This window comes from Salarias fasciatus, chromosome 18 (assembly GCF_902148845.1).
Source record: "Salarias fasciatus chromosome 18, fSalaFa1.1, whole genome shotgun sequence".
Classification (NCBI taxonomy): domain Eukaryota; kingdom Metazoa; phylum Chordata; class Actinopteri; order Blenniiformes; family Blenniidae; genus Salarias; species Salarias fasciatus.
The window spans coordinates 21424680-21448286 of NC_043762.1; the positions used below are offsets into that span (position 1 = coordinate 21424680).

The window sequence follows — 23607 nt, forward strand, 5'->3', positions numbered from 1 at the left end:
AAAAGGAGATGATTATATTATAAGATCATCGTTTGTCTCATTATGGGAAATTAAAATTTTTAATTTATTAAAAAAAAAAATAGAGAGGTGCAGTAATATATGACAACTTTGGTTTTCATTTTTAAGTGATGCATAACAAATAAAACTAAGTCCACAAGTGAATTTTTTTATTTTGTTCAATCATGACTCAGAATGAAAACTACGACCATATTAAAGATATTTGTTGTCTTTCTTGCTGTACGGTCAATGCATAAGCTACATAATGTACTTGTCTTTAATCTAATCACTGATACGAAGGGATTTTTTCACAACACTCTGGCCTTGCTGCAAAGAATGTTTGAACGAAAGCAGGTCACAGATACCATGACAGCTAAAGTAAAAAATCTGAGAAGTTCACTTTAAAAGGCCTCGTGGTCAAAGCAGGAGGAATGTAAAGCTTTTGGTAGATTGTGGCATTAAAAACCAAAATCTTCCAAGAAAAGATGATTCTGCAATAAGATAAAATGACAGGACAGCTCAAATTTTTAAAGCTCTCCCTGAGGCACGCACCATGCATACAGTAAAAAGTCCTGTTCAGAACTCTAATTCAATTTTAAAACAAAATCATGTAGTGGTGTGAAAAATAACCTGCCAACACACTCATATTATCAAAATAGATTTTATTCTAGACCTTGAGATCTGAGTGATATTACAACAGTCTGATTGAGAGGCTGCAGACTGCAACCATGTGAGTGAGAGAGAAAGAGAGTACAACATAGGTGAGGGAAAAGACACCAAAAAAACCTGAAAACTGGTATTTACATTTTCTGTGTTATAATACATCAACAAATCCAGATTTTTTTTTTCATTTTTTTTTTTTTTTTGTTCATTTTGAGTATGTCGCTACAAATAAATCAAAATTACAAAAGTTTTGATAAGTACAAAACCTTCCACGGCTCTCCAACATAGCAAAGATAGAATTAACGTTAGTACTTTCGGTAGGAAGAAAAAAAAAATAAAAGCAAACACACTTGAATGCAGTGTAAAAAGCTCGTCGTCTAAAAACAAACCATTATAAAATACCATTTCACTGTCATAGAGCTCAAATAGTGTGTGTGTGTGAGATGCTGACTGTGTGAAAAGCAGACTTTAATATAGACTCCAGCTTGGGGTACACTTTTTTTTTTTTTAAACCAGTAACGTTTGGGAGTGAAATGCCAGGCGGTGTGTGTGTGTGTGTGTGTGCACGGAGTGGTTTGGGCGTCGGCTGTGGCTGCCAGATGAGGCCTGGAATGCCGTGAAGTAAACCTTTTTTTTTTTTTTTTTTCAAACTTTCTTGAACGTACCACCGCCGGGGACACTGCTCACCGAAGCTGTTCAGAGCGTTTAACACGGGTGTGTGTGTGTGTGTGTGTGTGTGTGTGTGTGTGTGTATACGGTGACCTAAATAAATCCCACCATGATTCTCCATGTCTGGTCTAAAGTGCAGGAAGAAAAAAAACAAACCCCAAAACCTTGAAAAAGCTGCTCCTTTTTTATTTAGCTATGACTGTTTAATGGTATTTTATAACAAAAACCATTGGTGGTGTCGAGACTGCCGGCGACGCGCGAGGACGTCACGCACGATGATTCAAGCCTTCTCAAAAAGTTACTTAAAAATCCTCTCTTAGCGTAAGAGTGGCTTCCAAAAAGAAATCCCCCTGTAATAGCACAGATAGATATTCAGATATATATTCATATTATATGCAGATACCAGGTTACATCGAGTCAAACGCTGAGTCTGCGAGTCGACTCGAGCGCGGCCCTGCCTCAGAACGCCGACTCCCAACACGACAAACAAAAAGCGCCGTCCGTCTGTGCATAGGCCTGAACGCAGCCTGTCTCCAGGATGTGTGTGTGTGTGTGTTAATAATGCTGGGCAATGCCTGCTAACCGATGCCGGCGCTGTAGTGTGTACCGAGGTCACTGCCAGAGCAAGGAAGCAGTGCGAGCTGCAGAGCGGCGTGGAGGACGAAGTCCGCCGCCGCCGCCTGCAGAGGAAGCAATGCTCCAGGTGACGTCCTGATCTAACGACCACCGCAGGGGAAACAGGACACAATTAAGCCAGGCTAATCCGATTAGCATTCGGCAGTGATCAACAAGGAGCCATTAATTGAGGAAACTATTAGCTGATCACACTGGATGGATGTTGCTGGGGAGAGCCATTAGTCCTCATTTCTTTCCCCCTCTTTTTTCCCCCCAGACTGCATCTCGTTACGCGGCTGCTGGCGTATTAACCGGGGAGTATACTCAGAAGCCGACTGCACAGAACCCGGCGGGCGGACAGAGAGCCGGGATTCTTCTGAGCTCCGTTTTAACCTGATGAGCTGCGAAAACACCTGAAAAACACTTCTGAGGATTAAAGTTGCGAAAAAAGCAGAAGTTGCCCTTTGATTAACTGTTTTCAATTCTGTTAAAAAAAAAAAAAAAAAAAAATGGCAAAAAAAGAAAAAGAGCAAAAGTACTGAGTGAAAATACGGTCGACAAAATGGTAAAGCCTTTTATTTTCTGAACTGTAATCTGTCTGAATCTTCAAGAGCGCAGAAAAGTAAATGAATCTCCCAATGAACAGCTTTGTACATCTGCTTTGAAAAGCAACCCCCCCCCTCCCCCCACCGCTCTCTTCTCTCCCACCACACATGTAATATAAAAACCTACAGAGATCAGTTAAAATCCAAATTCAACACAAACATGTCCACAGGACACCGAATGCTGACATATGCAATATGCACACACCAACGGAGAACAAAAACCTTTACAATTCTGGTACAAAGGGTAAAAAGAGGAAAAGGAGGCGGGTCCTGCTGTTTTGGTTCTGCTCGTGACGGGCGCACTAATTTTTCCACTGTGTGATGACAAAGAAACGCTTCTTCCTGCAACAGAGCGATCCATACAGACCTGAAAACTCTACCAGGCCAACATGTGGTCCTTATGTGTACAGATGAGGGGGGGTGGGGGGAGGGGGGGGCGAGGGGGCGGGGCCGTTCGGCTGTGTTGGCGGGCCATGGCGTCTGATGGGACTACAGCAGTGTGGCGGACAGGCAGGGACAGTCGTTTTGGCTATGTACACATTCGTAGTCGGTCCATGGCGCCCCCAGACGTGTGTCATTTCCTCAGGTCGAGAACACAAACCTGAAAAAAAGAAAAGTGAAAGTCACATGCGGCTGAAAAAACCGTTTCTGCCACAGGTTTTGGTTTCAGCCGCGGTGGGCTGCTGCAAACGACTCGGCCGTTTTCTTACAACGATCTTCGGATGAGTTGCACGGAAACTACACACCGGATTTGAAAAAGTTTCCTAACCGAACAGGTGAAAGGTCAATTTTTTATTTTTTTTCCTGTGGCGACCCCCCAGCTCCCCTCTGACGTCTGACGGTGTGTGTGTGTGGAGGGGGCTTGGGCTTTCTCCGCCAGTCACTCTCTCCACGCTTCCTTCAGGTTGCTGACGGAGCAGCCGTGTTTTGATTGGACCAGACGTTTTCCTCTCTCTGCTCTCGCCGTTTGTTTGTTGTTGGAACCCAAAACGACTTCCGGCACATTGCTGCTGAAGCGCCATCGTCACGATCGCCAATCACATTTTCCCTGATCTGTGGATTTTCTTTAACCCTGCCTGACATCATGTCTCAGTTTGTTGAATGTTGAAACATGTTAAACATAAATCACTGCGCTGCAGCAGCAGGTTCGCTGTTCGCTCAGCGATACATATTCAGAGCCTTAATTTAGCCTTTCTGGAAAACCCGCCGGCGCCGCTTCCTGCTCTCTCATGGATCACTCTTCCATATTCACAGTTTTATTTGAATTCAGACCAACCCTTCTCCACCTTTTTCAAACTGGCTGGGAAGAGTGTGTGTGTGTGTGGCGTGAACAGATGGCCGCTCCAGCCCCTTCACTCTGCAGTAGCCCATAAATGCCTGAGTGATGGAGCAGCGCAGTCGCCTCCCGGACGGCGCTTCCAGTTTGCTGAGCTCGGCCAAACGGGCCGAGAGGCAAAACAGAAAACAGACAACGTGGCAGGCGCGACTTCAGAAACGGGAAAATGGCTCTGAATATTTTGCCTAACATGCTTAGCAGCGTTTCTAACAGGCAGGTGGGATATTAAAGCCTCCAGATGGTTCATTTATTAAACAGCGGCTCATTGTTCGAACACTAATGGCTCTATCTCACGTCGCAGAAACATCAGCTGCTCTGTGTGTCACTTATCCAATCATCTTAACCTCATTGTTCAGACGAGGACGCCGTGTGCTTCAAATCAAGAGCTGATCTCTGGTGTCCAACAGAAGACATCCTGCCACAGCTCGACAACAACACTGTACAGCACAACACTGGGCAGATAAGACAAGAGCAGCATCCGTCACAGCTGAAGAAATGAAATACACAAAAAAGTGAGGAAATATTCTCTGGTTTAAAGTACGTTTGTGTTTCAAATATACTTTCAGGGATGTTATAGTGGATGTTTACATCATAGTTGGGGTGCATAAAAAAAACAAAGTACGTTGTATTTGGATCATTTTTTGATCCAAAAAGCCACATTTTCAACACAAACTGATTCCAGCAGATGAACGAGTGAACCATGTTTCTGACAAATATAACAAGCAAACATGATTTTTTTGTGTAGAAACTTCTGCTGACAGTTGTGTGTGAGTGTAAAGTAACTTGAGACTGCAGAAGTGAGAATGTGCTAAACAAAGACAGGTCTTCTAAAATCTAACTATAAAACAAGGAATAAACTTCATGTCATATTGGCGTCCGTCTGTGGCTGCAGGTTCAGCCAGGACGAACGTTTCTGAGGCGCTCATGCTTCTCATCTGGAAACCTGCTGCTTTTCCACATCTCATTTATATCGACTGCAGTGACTGCTGTTGCCTCATGGCCGCCATCTTGGAAGAGGACCAGCATCATGTCCAGTGTGGTCACGTCTACCGAGGACGGTCTTTACATGATCAAAATAAGTATAAATCACAAAATGTTCAACTGATCTTCATGCGGTCGGTTTTGTGAAGATGTTCCAGCAGTCAATGAGGCGTCTGACTATACATGTCTACATTCTGACAGGTTAAAGATCCAGCTGGACTACATTTATTTACAATAATGTGATCACGGTGCCTGTGCAAAACAAAATGAAGCGGTTTGTATTCTGACAGCTTTCTATCATCAGCAGCATTAATGTCTGCAGCAGTCGAGCTCCTTTTGACACAATGATAAAATCATGACCGTCCCACAAGACCCGCAGTTTGAGAGACGGTCTAACCCGACTATCAGCTCACATCTCAATCTTCATGCTTCCATCACTTCAACACTGACGAATGAAATGTCCACCTGCTGCTTCCCGCCCACCAACAATGCCGGGGTGACCACTGATCGGTGGTCATGGGATTACAGCCTGTGAGAATATTTCAAAATTCATCTGCTCAGTAAAGATAGAAACTGCTTGACATCCTGACGGATATTTGAACGTCAGCTCACATCAATTCAGTTTCATTTTTATAGCGCGGATCTCACCGGAGCCAGCTCGGAGCACTTTTACATCTGAACATTTGAGGAAAACAATCCTCCTTTCGTAGTCACTTATGACGGTGAAAGTGCCTCGTAAACAGACGTCCTGAAGTTTATGGATGCTCGTTTCGGGTTCCAGACATTGAACACTGCACAGCTCGATGCTGCTGTGAGATCGGGGCCTGACGCCAGTGCACATGTGTCAAAGCCACAAACATTTGTTTCCCAGGTCATCAAGCTGCTGATCGTCCTCCACAGAAGACAGCATCTGCTTTAAAGCTGAAATGAAGTCAACACTGCAGCGTAACTCACCGATCCATCTGAAGCGCTCGCTCCTACTTTGTCGCCTGTGGCGTTCCAGCACACCTCAAATATGCCCCCCGTCCCTCTGTAGCTGTGGACTAAAGCACCCGTCTGAAAAACACAGGCGAGCAGGTTTAGTGACGACGGACGACGTCTTGACGGCAGCCTCGATTCCGTCGCCTCCTACCTGAGTGTTCCAGATGTGGACACACTTGTCAAAGGAGCCGCTGGCCAGGTGCCTGCCGTCGGGGCTGAAGGCCACGCTGTAGACCGGCTCCTGGTGGCGGGTCAGCGTGTGGATACAGACGCCGCGCTCCACGTCCCACAGACGCACCGTCGAGTCAAACGACGCGCTGCGGAGGGAAAGGAAGCAAGAGTCAGGTGTCGATGGATGGCATTGAAATTAGGAAAAGTTTACAGTGAAGTGAAATATTCCTATAGTGCACGTCACGATGTGTTCATCTGAAATAACGTGATCCGCATGAAGACCGCTCTCTCAATTAAACTGAAGTTTGTCCCAAAGCAATTTCAAAGCACGTCTAGTCGGTGAAGCCATCATGAGGAGGAAAGACTTGAGGAGGCTCTACTGTTGTGCAGCGCAGAAAATAAATCCAAACATAAACGGATTTTTACAAATTGCTGACAACTGCAGCTGAAGAGGTGGGAGGCGCAGACTGGTGGGGCCGAGGGAACAGTATGTTCTGCCTCTGGGTTCTGCTCCTTCGCTTTACAGATGCCCCCAAAATGCCTCACCTGCCGTGTGATGACAGATCTATGTGACTGAGGCTGACCTCAGCTCGCCGCCGCAGCGAGAGCAGCAACACCAACGCCTCAAACAGCCACTCACTCCACAACGTAAGGAAGCCAGCTGTCCTCTACCTCAACAACAACAAACCCCGAGTTCCATCAATGTCCAGAACACCAGCGTGGCATCTGCAACCTGTGAGATGCATTTCCATTGTCTTATATAATCAAGGGTCTGTTCTCGTCTGGCTACGAAGAACAAACTGTTTTCATGATGCAGAAAAACAAAAACAACGTGACATTTTTGAGACTCTATGACAGCATTAAAGTAACACGGCAGTGGTGAACTGGGCTAAAACCTGGATTCAATCAGGGCTTCACCTCCAATGAAGCAGCAGCATCAAAAACTAATTCACACTTGATGACTAGAAATTTACTTAAAAGCCACATTTTTAATGGTTCAACATCCACATTCTTTTGTTTTAGTACTAAATTAAATGAACTTCATATAAAGTTAAATATGTTTACTGTCAGACTGATGTTTTTTTCCCCACTGTATTTTCAGAATAGATCAGACACTTTACTGTCAACCAAACCAGACACTAAATATGTGCATATTTGAGGTTTCGTTGCAGAAACTCGCCATCAGACTGGTAAAAGCAAACACTAAAAAGAAAATGATTTAAAATGGAGAAAGAGAGAGAGAGAGCATAAGTAACTACCTGGCCAGCATGAGATTGGCGCTGGGGTTGTTGGTCCCGGGGCCTGTCGGGCTCCACTTGATGGTGTAGATTTCTTTACTGTGGGCCTGGAGGTCGTGGACACATGAGTCCTGTTTCATACTCCAAATCTGGACCAGGAAGTGAGAAAACAAGTTTAGTTTGGCTTGTAACGCCATGCAAGCAAAAAAAACCCCAAAACAACAACAACAGCCATAAAAGGTGTTTCCACTACAGCCGCCTGTAACAGGAGCTGACCTTGAGTGTCATGTCATCAGAGCAGGAAGCCAGCAGGCTGCCTGTGGGATCCCACTTGATGGCGTTCACTTCATTCTGGAGAAAAGACAGATGAGTCAGAACAAACAGCAGCATCCTGGGAAAGTTGCACTCAGACGGTAGTTCATACAGCTGCAGACGCACGGTGGGTCGCTTCAACACGGGATCGCACTGCAATCTCAAAGATTTAGAAAAACCAATTTCTGGTCTCTTACTTCACAGAAACATTTCCAACAGGGGGAAAAGTGTAAAGAAGCGAATGTGATGGCAATGCGGGAGCGCTGAGACTCTGATTAGAAACCACTGCCTTCCCAGGGCTGCCCTCTCAGTATGGAGCAGGAGCGCACCTGAGCAGCAGAGCATTTCTGCCTCCCTCGTGGTGAGAAAGCGGCGTCCTGTCTTACCGTGTGGCCCTGGAAGGTCTTGACAGGTCTGTCCTGACCCAGCTTACACACGTGGATGCACATGTCTGTGCTGCAGGAGGCAAACGTGTTATTGCTCTGCCAGTCTACGTCCAGAGCAGGGGCTGTGGGGAGGCAGAGACACAGCTTTAGGCTGAGGTGCGCACGCACGCACTCGCACACACACTCACTGGGAGAAACTGTTCATTGCCACACTGCATGCTGGCTACCCTCTATTGGTTCTCTGAGTCCTAAAAGTTATTTCACAATGGGGGGAAAAAAAAAGAAGCTTCCAGAACATTAATCTTGGGCTGCAGTCGGTCTGTGACGTAAGCTCAAAACTCAAAATCTGCTGAGCCGAAATGTGTGATATGATAAGCTGGGTTAAATACAGCAGGATAGAACCCATCAGTCACAGTGAGCAGAGACACTTGATGACAGAAAACCCTGAAATTAGCATCACTGTGCTGCAGCTCAGCAGAAGGCAACATCTGTCTAAAAACAGAAAGTCTCGGTGAAGAGACATCCAGCTGACTCCTGTCACTCACCCGAGTGGAAAGGAAATTGTTGCTTCGCCTCTCCTGTGTGTGCGTCCCAAATTATAGTTGTCTGCGAGAAAGAAAATAGTTTCATCAATTTAAATGAATTCATCATTTGAAGAAAAAACAACAACAAACAACAACAACAACAAAAAAAAACACAACACAGAATATAAGAACACTTGTATCCTACTCAATGCTGCGTGTCGCTCTGAGTTGACCTGAACGGTGTGGATGAGTGAAGGAAAAAGAAAGCTGGTTGATCACACTCGCACCTCGGGCTCATTATGCCTCAAGGTATCAGCACTTTCATTTGTGAGCAGCAATGACAGTGGATGTTAGTCTAGTTTCAGACACCAGGGGGCAATGTTGAGCTGTGCATGGCTGTGCAATTTTGAAGGGAAGGTGCACTTTGCCTAATGAAAATGAAAATGCACAAAGCTTCCTGCCAGTCCTTCACATTTTAGAATATGTTTCAGGAAGCCAAAACATTTCATGAAAAAATCCAAACTGGCCACCTCAAACTTATGCTTTTATCATGTATGAACATATCAGAGCAGTCTCGTACTGTGCTGTATTCAAATCTTGTACTTTCAGTATCATTGATACTTTATATGAAGAAATTTATGTAATTTTCTAAAACGAAGATAATGGAAAAAATGGATTCACAAAGCTGGTAACATTTCAAAATACTGGTGGGAAATAGACGCCTGGAGAGACGGCGGTGGGCGAGCACACAGACGAGCAGTGAAACTTTCCTCAACAGATGTTTGATATGCAGTTTCCAGTCTCCAGAGTCCTGGTTCTAGTCCTCACACAGATCTCTGCCTCGCTGGTTTCACTCCAGCTATCGCTGCTCTCACGCTCCTGGTCCGGATGCCGTTGAAAGCATTTCAGACGCAGCACTAAAGCCTTTGGACAGCTTCTTAATAACGTCCAGCAGCTGCAGCCGGCTTGCCATCCACCATGTGACTAAATGCACTGTTTACTTTGTGCATATAGCTGAGCAAATGCATAGTAATATTGTGATAATAATATTTGTGATAGCTATAAGCAGAGAAGTATACCTCTGTAATGTGTTCACGGTTTGAGATTAAACTCTGCTCTTTATCTTGTTATACCTAATTCACAATTGAAAATTGTTTTACCACTTTGATTTTTCTTTATTTCTGTCAAACATGCATCTGTAGTTCCCACCAGTAGCCTTTCATTCACCCAGTGGCCACCAGATATGAAATAATGCTGCAGTAATGAAGTGAAAATCAAAGATTTGTTTTGAATTTGAACAGATCCAGTAAGATTTGGGTGTGAACTCCCCCGGCAGGCTCATTGTTCTCCTCACAACTCCATGCATCCTCTGTGAGTAACAGACGTTATCTGTTGAGACGGATGCAGAGCTGCTCAAGGTGGAAACACGGCCACGTCGAGAATAACAGCCAATCAGAGCAGTGAGTGCAGCCATGACGGGCCAAAGCCACGCCCGAAGCCACTCGGGCTGTTTAATGACTTAAGTTTGTTGAATAAGTGCTGGTAAATTGACTTTAGATTATCCAATTGTTATTGATCTCCTTGCACGTGTGCATGTGCCAGCAGCGCAGGTTTCAGAAAGTTTAGCCTTCTCTGCTGAGATGGAGATCGAGGCATGACAATAATGTTTCACTCTGGATGTCGAAAAGTGCTGTTTTCACGGCTTCGGAACACCAATTTTGTGCAAATAAAACACCCACAATGCAACAAGAGTTAATAGTTGCTGCTTGATAACATGGTGTGAGCCTCAACTCTCTTCCCTGTCATTACAAAGCCCACTAGGCTTTCTCTATACTGACAGGCACTCTCCACATTCATCTAGTGGGTGGACATTTATGACGAATTAGAAAAACAGGTTGACATGCAGGACATAATGCATAGTGCACTAAAACATTTATCACTGTTCAGTTTTTTGTGATACGAGCACTGTGCTTGTTCTCACTGTGATGATAAGTTTATAATACATTACACAGCCCTTCTGCAGACTGCATCCAGCATATTATCTTGTTTTTCCTTTATCTTACATTTTGACTACAACGGTAGTTCTAGTAGTTTGTTCAAAACAAATAAACTGGGTCATAATTTGTGTCAAACATGGTTTCAAGGTTTCGATCCCTTGTATTTCTCACAATCCTGAATTAATAGTCAGATTACAGCTGAAACAAACGTCTTACCTTGTCAACACCAGCACTGAGGATAAAGTTTCCTTTCTTATTCCACTTGAGTGCAAATATAGGGCCTTTATGCTGGCCCAAAGTACTGGCCAGGTTACCTGAAGAACAACAAGCACACAAAGCTGAAAAAGAAGCCGGGAAAGGCGGCTCACGGCGCTGAAGCGCGACAGATTTCAGGCATCTCACCATCTTTTGTCCATATTCTTGCAAAACCATCATATGAGCCTGTTGCTAGCAGCGTTCCCTCACTCTGAAAGAAACGGATGAGTTTGGTCACACGCTGCAAACGTCCGCATTCATCTGCATGTTTCAATTCATAAAGTCTTCATTCCACTCCCCTTATTCATGGCTTAAAGTGGGCACTGACAGTGCTGTGCATTCCATGTACTACTCTGGGATTTCAGTTGCAGCTGGGCAACACAGAACGCCTTCTCTCATGTGGGAGTGACTCGCCCCGCGCGCACGCACGCGCGCACACACACACACACACACTCTAATGGCTGAAAGGAATGCCTTTGCCAAACGCAGTGCTCACAGGCATGCATACAGGCACATGCACACACAAACAGATTACATTACTAGAAGTTACACTCCGTGACACACACATACGGGCGCGCGCACACGCACGCACTCACATTCCAGTCTAGTGAGGTGACGTCTTTGTTGCTGGGTACGTCCTGGCCCCCTTCCCGTATGCAGTGCCTCAGAACCAGCTGGGTGGATCCGCCGGTGCTGTTTTCGCTCAGGTTCCAGATCCGTGCTGTGGAGTCTCCGGACCTGTCCCGGTTAGAACAACAAGCCCTTCAGCGCCCAAGTGCAGCTTCCACTTGTGAAATTGTCACATTAATTTATATTAACCTGAACATCGAGTAGGGCCAGAAAATATTGCATGAAACTGGTGCCACAAATCACTAAGTGTAATAAAATCCACAATCTTTTTAAAACTCTATCAAATCAGTTTACATTATCTGGAAGAGACACTTCACGAGCGCACAACCCAATGTTTACTTGAGATGGGTAAATATTTGCTCCTTTATTTAGACTTTCTTCAATTGCAAGAGTTGTCTTGATGTAAATGTACTTTCCTTATAAGAACTGTGCCGTGTGTTAGAAACAGGACTAACAATACTAACAGTGATCAGTGTCGAGCAAGGTAACAAGCTAGGACCAGTGTAATCCAAAGCATTTACAAACGTCAGGCTTTAAAAATAAATTAACAAAACTGAAAATATACAATTTGCACCTTCAATGACATTGGTTAATAATACAGCCGAGCTTCTCTCTCAACTCTCATACAAACACATTCTGGAATACGAGCAAAGCAAAAAGCTCCCGTCCTTTCCAAACATCAAGAAAATCACTGAGCCCCACTGGGAGGAAAAAGGCTGGCTCTGTCATTTCAGAGACTTTTAAAGGCTGTCCCTAAAAGAAAGAAGTCTGCCGTGAAACCACATAACAAATGTCATCACTGCGTACTTGTAAGAACATGGTTCCTTCTAGTACTGCTGAGAGTCAAAGGCTTTAAAGGCACGATCACACTGGAGAGAGCGCCTTCACACAGCCTTTTTTTTTTATTACTACTGTACTTTGCATGATAACTGTTCCTAAAATACCCCTCTCCTTTGTTAAACATGTCCGACTGAAATAGAATTACAGTCACAGCTGCGGCTGCCATACCATCACTTTACCGTCTCAGAGGGTTTCATCTGATGGATTCAAAAGAAATTACAACATCACAACCTAGTTTTATTTGAAAATTCAAACAAAATAATGAGAAGGATTTGAGACCAAGCTGTGCTGCAACCATCGGGAGAGTGCTAACACAAAAACCAAATGAAGTAAACAAACTTGTTTGGCTGTGAGGGAAGAAAAAAAAAAAACCCTATTAAATTTTAAGAAGTCACACCTGATGAGTGGTTTATTAACACACGGCAGCGTAATGATTAGTGCTCACGCTTCATAATGAGGACATCCCCATTTTGAGCCGCGCTGCTCTTACCAAGTCATGGGTTTTATCACTGCAGCTTAAATCTTCTTGTAGGCAAAAAAAAAAAAAAAAAACATGTCTGAAGTGAATTGGTGGCTCTTCAATAGTCCACAGGTGTGAAAGAGAGTTTCCCACTGGAGGACCGGTGAACAGCCCAGTCAGCTGTGATTAGGAACTCCTCCTTTAGAGAGTTTATTCTTTATAATGATATAACTAACCATTTTTGCAGAAATTTGTGGAAAATATTGTCACAAGACTAATGCTCAAATTGATAATAATTGTAAAAGTTCACTTCTATGAAATGCACTTGCAGATCTTGTGGATTGTATTTCACCTGCCATCTCCGTAAGAGTTGCTCTTCCATTTTAACATGAACAAGTTAACATCAAGTGACAAGAACAATGGCAGAGACCCTGAGAGAGCAGCCAACAGAAGAGTATCTATTTTGGACAGAAAGTTTCAGGATGCATAGTGGATCATTTGTCCTTCAGGCAGCTGTTTATTATTTTAGACCCAAGAGGACTGCTCAGAGTGTCATGATTGATTGCTGCATTTTAGGGCTTTTATGTGCTTTTTAATTTTCAGCTTCTTCCCTAATGCATTCAAAAGTAAGAGTTTCCTGAGGATTTTACCTCCTCAACACTCGGAACAGATGACAAATGTGCTCTTTTACATTTTCCTGATAGCTGCACTGCGATTGTGATCAGTGATCTAACAGATACCGGGTCTGCAAGAGCAGCGACAAACAAGGACACGGAGAGCGTGGCGATACTGACCCGGAGGCGAGGAGGTCGTTCACTGGGTTCCAGGCACAGATAAAGACTTCTGACTCGTGACCCCTCAAGACCATGGCTTTACTTTGGGGGATCTCCACGTCCCGGTCCACCTCCATCATCTCTGAGTGGTGATCTACAAAAAAGAAAAAGACTCACCATAAAGGCCGAGAACTGCCAGCAAGTAAAGCGCAATGCAGTTGTAATTTTCAAAGGCAAGGCAATGTGAAGAAAATGCAATGCGTCTCCACGTCCTGAAGAACAGACCATTGCTTCTAAAACGAATAACCGGTGCTCTCACATTCATCGGGTTTATTGGGCAGATTACATTACAACCACAGGAGCAAACAGCATCCCACTGAACAATGGCAGCAGTTCACCATGACAGCCTGGCTTCCTGTAATTACCTATACAATCTCACAGAACATAAAGCCTTCATTGGTGGATCTTCCTTCAAATCGATTTCCAAAGCTTCTGTGTCTTTTATCCAAAACTTTACCCAACTGTGATGCACTGAGTGCACCAAACTGACCAGCTGTAGAATCCCGGGGCACGCTCCGCTTCTAACAAAGGTCACACACTACAGTGTCAACACAGAGGAAATAGCATGTCACACTGTTAGACGCTCCACCAGCACTCCGAGACGTCTACGCTTCGGAGGAGACCAGAACACAATCAATCCACAAACATATCTAAAGCTAGAAAACCGTACTTCCAGTCAATGTAATAGTTCATCCTAAAAATCTGTCACAAAAAGACACTTCATCCAACTGAATCCATCATCGTCTTGACATAAACTCTGCTGCACTGAGCTATGATGACTCACTTTTAGGCCATGTGAGCCTGGAATCTACCCCTCAGCTACAGTTTTTAATTTGAATCCCATGCTCAACGTGTTACTGTGATTCAAGCAAACAGGGAGAAGGCTGAGGCTCTGGAGGAAACCCAGGAGGCCACAGCTTTCCTTCTGTGCTAAAACAAACAAACTGTGTGGCAGGAAAAGGTGAGTAAAGACATGGAAACTCGACTACACAAGCAAGATGTAATGAAACTCATGCGTAGCAACAAAGAAAAGAGCAGAGTGGACGTTTATGAGCCAGCTGCAGAAACTTCACACTATACTGAACCACAAAGCTGCACTTGTCTTGGGAAAAGTGACACAGTTCACTTGCACATGTACACACAAATATTAGTGAACAATTGATTTATCTTTAGGTGTCAGAAAACTATCACAGCCCTTTAAAACAGACTTTCAGAACTATCCACTGAAAGTGTAAACTCCATCATTCACATGCAGCTATTGCTGCCTCCCTGAAATCAAGCCATCAACACTGTCCAGTACAACTTGGGAATGTCACCCTTCCTGGAATGTTCCTGAAAGCACTGAGTGAGGTTTTAACATATTTCTGAACAGGAACTCTGCACCTTTCCAGTCTACCCAGATCATCCCAAATTCATTAAAACAAAAACAACAACAAAAATCACAAGAAAAAAGAGCAGAAGATGCTGTTTGTTGTAAGATGATGCACTTCACCATCCAAACAGGAAGGACCACAACACTATTTCCTCTGTTCAGAAAAGTCTTGTGTTTTAGTATCAAACTCCTAAATTCTGGTTTGTGTTTGGTTGAAAATTTCTAACGTTAGAATGCTATAATATTTAGTAATTTTCTGTTGTGTTTTCTGACTGTGGTTTTTTGCAGAAGTGATTTGCAGGTTTCTACTGCACTACACACAAGCTTTTTGTAATTGTTTTTAATTGCTTTGTAATCCGGATTTAATGTGTGAGATAAATATCTAAATACATAAATGAATAAACAGGTACAAAAAAAAAAAAAGCTATTGAAATAGGTCTATAAAGTGGAATGTTGCCCCCCCCCAGAAAAAAATGAAACAAATCCAGCGGACGTTTTTTCCACTGAAAATTAAGAAGGCTGTAGCGAGGCTGATTCAGAGACTGGGCCTGCTTACTGGCTAAGGCGTGGGATCCATTTTCCTCCCCGTTGGCAGCACCCTCTCCATTCTTGGTGCTTCCCTGCGGCCCTGCAGTGCTCCCACTGCCCGCCGCGGCCTGCTGCTGCTGGGCCAGCTTGTCCCTGTAGGCCTGCTGCCTGGTCTGGACGACGTCTGGCATCACAGCATCGATCAGAGACAGGGACTCAATGGGCCGCCCGTCAAACAAGGTTCCGTCCTGCACAGGAAAGCATCCGCTTTTAGAGAACCAAACTTTAAATGATGGGCATCACTGCCGATCATTAAAACAATAATAATTAAACATGCGAGGAAGTGTGAGCCAGCTGAGACACAGAAGGTCACGGAGCATTTCTTGTAGGAAGTATATTGGAATCTTCCAATAATTGCTCGATGATGATATAAAGATGGCGCCTGACCTCGTTGATGCTGACTTCAGCCTCCACATACTGCAGGCCCTTCTGGATGATGGAGATGAGGGCAGCAGGGGGCACCAAGGCTCCGTTGATGTTCGACTGACTGATGTGGCTCTCTATGCCAAAGGTGAAAGCTGAGTGGGAGAAGCCTGGAGGAGAGATTGATCATTTGGATGGAGTCAGAGTTCATTTGCAGAAAGAAATTGAATCATTATAAAATTTACAATCTCCATAATGGCACACAAATCTATTTCCCATCTGTACTTCCCCCGCACATGCTTACCTGACTCTTGCAGGTATCTGTACACCAGAAAATTAACCTCATCACTGCTGATGCTCATTTTTAGTCCTGGTGATTAAACCATGGGGTCAGCACAGGATATGAGCCTGTAAAAGCAAAGCAAAGATCGTTGGTTAAATCAACAAGTTCATTAACATCATACACAGAACTGATAGCTGCGTGTTCAGTTCTGAAGTCTCATATTTCTTCCTCACAAAGTAGCATTCACAACAGACACAAACAGACATGGCTTTTTAAAAGTGGGTTGGTAATCTGGGGCATTGAGTAATGTGTAAAAGACAGACACACACAGACACACACAGACACACACAGACACACACAGACACACACAGACACACACAGACACACACACACACACACACACAGTGGTGTTACAAGTCAGATGACAAACGAGCACACATAATCAAAACCCCCTTCAAAAAAAAAACAATAGGTTGAAAAGAAATCATCCTGCTTGACCTACATCTTGCAATTTCTAAATGAAGTACAGAAGTAGCTAAAAGCAAAAGTCACTTGATAAATAACCACGTCTCGTTCCTCTCCGTTTTGGTGGCTGCAGATGCCGCCTGGCTCCGGGCAGGGCACCAGTTTCCATTCATTAACCTACAACTGGAAATAATTACCAGGCTTATACATGAGCCGGGCTGGGTATTTTGGACTGAAAAGCCTGGAATAGATAGGCTTCAAACCCCGGCAGCTACCCATCCACTGCTTCTCAGTATTTGCTCATGCAGAACACACACTGTTTAAATGGGACCGTTGAAATAAACAAGAGGTCTGGAAGAGGGACAGAACCTCTACTGTTGCCACTGTGCCAGCCCGCTGAAAAAGTCAACATGTCTCCTGCCGCATCCCACAGGCGGAGGTCCAAGACCAACTGAGCCAAGAGAAGAAGCCCTTCAGCGATTCTCAACACGGTGGTCAGAAAGTTCTGATGGCTCGTGTACGTCACTATTACTCACAGTAAAGAGGATATCCATCCTGAAGCTCTGTGTGTATGACACTATGTTTTCTCCTATAGAATTTTTTTCCATATGTAACTTCCAATTCCAAGAATGCTATTCTTGTTCTGTCACAGTGCACTGTTCCATTCCACTTTGTTCAGTGTTCAGTATGGCTAGGAGCATTGCTACAACACACTTTGCTATCTCACACTTGCTTGGCTTTCAACGGGTGCTGACAAAATGTCATCACTGTGCTAGTGACGCAGGAGCAGCGAGCAGGGTCACGGCTCAGTTACAAGAATAAGTCCACTGATTTCATCTGGCTGAGTCGATGTCCAATAACTAAATGTTTTATGAAGATGAGCATTGAGCAGCCTCACAGTGAGGAGCATCAGGAAGATATTAAGAATTTAAATGTCACTTTTCAAGGGGGATATCCAGCTGGACATACTAATTAAATCTGCTCACATGGCTGAAAGACACTGTATCACAACATTTCCACATAAAGATGAGTTCATAAAGTATTGTAAAGCCTAATTACAAGTCGGCGGTACGAAAATCAGACCTAGACAACAAGAAAAGAGCTGCCAAACAGTTCAGAGCTGTTAACTCCCACAGGTTCAGCACCGTGAAATAGAAGTCTGTCAAACAGAAACAAATCCAAGGATACAATTTACATTTCAGTATTAAACTCAGCAACATCCGTTTCATGTTACCACAGTTCCACACTGTGCTTACACAGGTGTCACACGGCGAGGCTGCATTTTGCGCAGGCCTGCAGGATACGAGGAGAATCTGTGATAACACTGCTCAAGACTGTGAGGACACGAGTGCTTGGATGAAATAAACAGTGAAGAATAAATATTAACTGTGGCCAGGAAGCACTGTTCTTTTTTTAACAAACATTTCCCCCCAATTTCCCCCTCCTTTACAAGACCGACCTCAGTTTATGAGGGTAATGAACAGCTTGTGAAGCTTTGATCGTTCAACTCTAGCTGCATTTGACAAGTTAAAAATGTTTGGATGCAGGGTGGAAAAGAGTTTTTTTTTTTTTTTAATAACTCAATTTCAGGCTATTTTCTTTTTAATGTTCATAAATTCTTCTTAAAGAAACTAACCTCTGGCACTGACTGGCTTGAATTTTATTATGATGTGTAACAAAGCACCAACGACTCCATTTTTTCACCAACAGGTTGTAAAAAATAAATAAAAAACACTGAAGGATGTCTTGTAACAGAGAGAAAAAACCCTGAATAATGTGTACAAAGCTTTTCTTTCTCAGATCCTGTTCACAAAATAACACTTTTGCCCCAAAACACCAAACAGCTGAGAGACTTATTAATCATCCAACAAAATGAAGTACCACAAAGGATCAGGATTCACCTCTGTGACCGGGCCACTCACTAGCATACCACCAAAGCTGGCGGTACACTAGTGAGTGAGCACACATGCTTTCACAGTGTGAACGGTGAATATGTTTCACTGATATGTGGAGCAGCATCAGCCAACCCACCCTCCTCCCAAGGTTGGGAGCCAATGGCACTCATCGGCTGTTGAATGAGGAGTGCATGAAAATTCTGCAAATATGGCACCAAACTGGCAAGACGGGGAAATGATGGAGCTCTGGCTGAACCATGGGGAGAATTTATTTTTTATTTTTATTTTTTTTTTTTTTTTTTGGGGGGGGGGGGGGGGGGGGGGGGCGCAGTTCTGGAGTCTGTAGCATCCATCCTGCCCTCTTTTGTTTACCTTGCTTTGTTATGTTACCTCAGTGATAAGATCAACAATGTGATGATATTTCAACCGGGACAGGAGGCATGGATTGCTGTCCCGCCTCTCGCCATTTTACACCAGGTAGGCTGATGACGTGAACTTTGTCATAAACCACTGCGTCACAGCCTACAAACTGAAAAAGTGGCTTGATGTGTCAGCTGCAGTGTGATTCTACATATTAACATTGTAAAACACTTGCAGAATGCATAAAAATATATATATTGCAACACATTTAAGTCCAGTTGACCTGACTGAATTTACTTTGAGAATCTGTACTTTGCGCTCTCCTTATCTCAAGTTTCTTCCTCTCCTTCGTTTAACGTCATTTGTACTTTTGATAGTGGACCAATAACAAGCCATTCAGTTACAATTACAATCTAAACAGTTAAAACGGGTGTGAAAGGCTACAGTTGAGTTGCCTGTTCATATATTTTCTGTGTGCTTAATAGAGAGCCTTGGCATATGTTATCATGAGAAATAGAACAAATAGAACAATATTACACACTATAAACAAAACATCAGCTAATTATGTGTTAAAATGTGTGATAAATTAGAATTGATTTTTCAGACAGTAATGTAATGGGTTCGCCCCCCACCCAAAAAAAAAAAAGGGTGACCAAATGAAATCAACAGGTTTTGATCTATGATGAACACAAAGATAACCTACCCATGTGATCACGATATCCTTAAGGACGGATCATGGCTCAGTCGTTCTCAGGACGAACTATTGGCCCCTAAGAGGAAGAAAAAGACAGTGAATACGTCTCCTCGACAAATAATTATTTTTAATTAGAAATAAAATTTTCCATATTTTGAAGTATCCTGTCCTCATCTTAAAGTGGTTATATTGCCACCAAAAAACAGAAATGTAGCATAATAGACACAGTTATCACAATTCAAAGCATGCTGCAGTATGTGATTGAAATGAATAATCCACTACTTTTTTCTGCTTGTGTAGCTGCAAGCAGGCACTGACAGCAATTCACACAAATCTCAAGATAAGGAAACTATGAACACAGTGGCAAATTACTGTAATGGCAATGCACACTTTAGCAAATGCATGAAAAGGCAGTGAGAGTAATGTGCTATGAACCAAGAGGTGTGTTCCCAAACAATGACAGAAACTGGGTCAGCAATGTAATAAGCCATAACACCCAATGGATATCTGTGCTCAGCCTCCTGACGTATGCAGTCTGTAACACTGTTATTAGAAGAGCTTTGCATCCTATGAGAAAAAGGTCAATGTTGAGAAAATTTAATTTTTTATACACCCTGAACCTATATTTGATATTTTGTGTTTGAACAACAACACCAATCAAGACTTTTATGAGTGTGCAATTCAGATTCTTTGAAGCCTATAGTTGAGTGTGTCTGTGAGTCTGATTGAGTTCGTGCACATTAAGCACACACCACCTATGTCCTCACACTAATCTGCAGGGAACTACATGAGCAACACAGCCTGGCAATCCACAACACAATGCCCATCCCCCCACACACACATACAGTAGTGAGTGAATGGGCACAACAAACTTCAGCGTGTAAGTCCATAGACATGCTGGTATGAAGGTAATAACCAGCACGGGCGCAATAAGAGTGCCAAATTAAAGCTTAATTGCAAGATGATTAAATAGCATCTTATTTTATTTTAGCACTTTCTCGGGCATACAGAAAATGTCCCAACGACATTGTTTAATTTAACAATCCTTAAAATCATTGTTGTAAAAATGGGCTGACAGTGTCCACATGTCACTGTGCGGATCTACACAAGAACAGGGACAACGCTATCTGACCAGCGTTGTTCTTTAAATACACTTCACCAATAAACACGCAATGCTTGCTTCAGCTCCTTGATAACACGGCCGAGGAGAGCAGTGAATGGTTAACATTTAACGCGATGTAGGTCTGCGCTGCTGCGGGCTAGGTGTCGTTAGCACAGCCGCTAACACGCGAATAAAGGTTAGTTTAGCTTCGGCCATACCCGTCACCGCACATGCCAGTCGGGCTCAGTTCATTCCATCCAGCTCTCCGAAAATTAGCTCCCAATCAGGTGCAATTATTAAGCTATCTCGGTTGTATTTCTGAATGTAGCAGTCTTATATCACACTATCAGAGCTATGGCTATCAAATTGCATTTGTATTTAGGACCGTAAGGTCGCCAGCACCGCTACCACTCTGAACCTGACAACTAGCTAGCATGCTAGCTGAACCTAGCATGCTAGGCTAATGACAGTCTCGTACCTACTTGGACAAAACCGTTCAATTGGCGATATCTTCCACAGCTCTTGTGCTCAAGTCACACCATGTTGTAATTTTAATCGATTGCAAAACTGATAATTTTCGCACGTATATTAACTATCGTGATGTTATAATATTAAAGCTAAAGCCAGGCGGTAACAAGCCAGCAACGGCTTCAGACGTTAGACACAGTGGCTTGACTCGTCATGCGGAAATGAGCCGCCTGTAACTACTGTTATTTCAAAGCGCCACTCACTACAGCTCAATATAAAGATTAACCAGGCACGACGGGAGCTGGTCGACCATCCACCCGCTCCGTATTCGAGTGGAGCAGCCTACTGCAGGTCGCTCGTACATACACGCATGAACGAAATCCCCCAAAATGTGCCTGAACGCGCGGGGTTGCATTTATAACTAACCTATTTCCAAAAAAGCCCTTAAACGCCTCCTCGTGTTGCCGCCAGAGCTGAGAGCCGTCCTCAGGCGTTGGTTAAGTGCTTGCTTCCAAACCGTTTGGCTCGTTCAAACCTGAAAAAAGAGAGAAATTAAGCCACGTTTCCACGCTGGAATCGACCGATGATCTGAAGGAAGAAAGAAAAAAAAAAAGGGAGAGAGCTAAAATCTACCGAGGCCTCTGGAAGTTTGTCCAGCAGCCAAGCACCAGTCATAACAGTGTCCTCGCCCATCCCCCACTACGCCTCATTTTCGCCTGGCGGGTCACCACTAGCCCTGGATTAATGACACCCCACCCCCCATCCTCTGCTCAGTCATTCAGACTGGGAAAGTCAACAACAAGCTTACATCATCATTGCAATCTGTGTTTTACACTGATTCTCTCCAGCTACATACATAATCCATAATCATATTATATTCCTCCACCTTCCTCATAAAGATAAGCATTTTCACGCAGCACTCGGCTCATTTAGGGAATATTATCCATCAAGGTTTTTTTGTTCCTTGTAAAATACAAAAACAGGATGACCTTCAACACTTACTACAAGGAACGCTGTGTTATAGAATAAACTGTACGGCCGTGATTAGTTAGTTGCATTGTCTCTGAATTTTACAGTGCAAGATGATGACATATTATGAAATCCTCAATTGGGAACCTTTAAATTAATTGTGCAACAGCAGCAACTGCAGCATAACTCAGTGCAGCCTGCAATCCTGTCAGACAAATGGCACAGGAGCACATTTTCATCTTGCTCATTTCCCACACTGAAGATGTGAATTAAATTATGTGTGCTTGATCTATTATCATGGCTAAAATTAGTTCTTTCCCAAGCTGACAGGTCATCCACGACCAAATAATTGCTGATCATACTGCGGTAGTACAGCATTTGCATGCAATCAGATGGAAAAGGTGCAAAAATGAGCATTTATTTTTGTAAGTGATTAGCTGTTTAGCTGGCTGATGGATTTGTCTGTAGCAGATACTGCATGCTGCTGCAGTGTGTGGATTTTTTTTTTCTCTAGCTGCCACTCCTCGGCCCTGTGGGCTGTTTGATCCTCCCACTCAATAATCTTAGACCTCATCTGGTTTACAATTTGTCACCAGACTTTCATGTCCAACGTACTGCGTATCACATATCTTCAATATTATGCTAATTTAATGCACATTTTTAGAAATATGTATTTTCTATTAATTTTAGCCTTTACGATTTTTTCTTCTGAGTCTGGAGCAAAAACAGGAGCATTTCAATAAATTACCCCATCATTTCATCATATATAGGTGATAGGTGCTGTGGGATTTCTGTGCACAAAACAAACCTGGAGGAGATGCTAGCAGAGGTGCAGGAATTGGGATTAAATGTTGACAGTTTGCAGAGAGCTGTGAAACAGCAGCTTCAGTGCTGTTTGTCTCCATTAGTTAATTTACAAGCAATTTCCCACAATCTGCCTCTCACGTCTTTCTCCTCAAGCCAGGAGAAACAGAAATATGTGCTTCATCCCTCCCACTTTGTGAGGGTGTTTTGGCTGCCAATGAAGAAATGAGAAGCAGATTCCTCATCCCCCCAGCCAGGCTCCGCACGGTATATGATTCAATGCAGACACAAATATTGTGAATTGACTCACCTGTGTGACTGTAAATCATATTCACTCATTTTCACCTACTGTATATGCACACTGTGTTTCCTCTACATGAGCAGATATGAGACATACATGTCTGCATACATCTGTGAAAACATCCATATTCATGAGGTCTGTGTGTGCCGACGCAGTAGTCCTCTGCAAAATTAGATTAGCGCTGGTTCCCTCCACAAATGTGAGACTTGAAGGAGTACAGCAGTGTGATATCTGCGTGGGGGCGGGGAATTAATCTGCAGGACAATAACAAGACCAGGCTTTATCAACTGCCTTAGCAACAGCAGTATTGCCTTTTCGAGTGTATGTGTGTGTCTACATAAAGAGAGAGAGAGAGAGAGAGAGAGAGAGAGAGAGAGAGAGAGAGAGAGAGAGAGAGAGAGAGAGAGAGAGGATATCAATATTTGAATATTTGAAATGTGGGCAATCTAA

General features: G+C 43.5%; 1 protein-coding gene across 5 annotated transcripts; it reads right to left on the bottom strand.

Annotated features, from left to right (window-relative positions):
• Positions 1–823: 823 nt before the first annotated feature.
• Positions 824–21788, bottom strand: tbl1xr1b (TBL1X/Y related 1b). Of its 5 annotated transcripts, XM_030114792.1 has the most exons (17): positions 21717–21788; positions 21510–21618; positions 19523–19589; positions 16121–16224; positions 15841–15986; positions 15422–15641; positions 13455–13587; positions 11327–11468; positions 10878–10941; positions 10692–10789; positions 8500–8560; positions 7955–8076; positions 7533–7607; positions 7278–7405; positions 5999–6164; positions 5821–5922; positions 824–3150 (listed from the first exon to the last, which is right to left on the bottom strand). In XM_030114792.1, exons 4-17 carry the CDS (start codon positions 16176–16178, stop codon positions 3124–3126), a joined length of 1542 nt encoding a protein of 513 aa, XP_029970652.1. In that variant the 5' UTR covers positions 16179–16224; positions 19523–19589; positions 21510–21618; positions 21717–21788; the 3' UTR covers positions 824–3123. The 5 variants fall into 5 exon arrangements, with proteins under 5 accessions (XP_029970652.1, XP_029970650.1, XP_029970651.1 ...); XM_030114790.1 differs by lacking the exons at positions 21510–21618; positions 21717–21788 and adding an exon at positions 21098–21291; XM_030114791.1 differs by lacking the exons at positions 21510–21618; positions 21717–21788 and adding an exon at positions 21094–21291.
• Positions 21789–23607: the final 1819 nt, after the last annotated feature.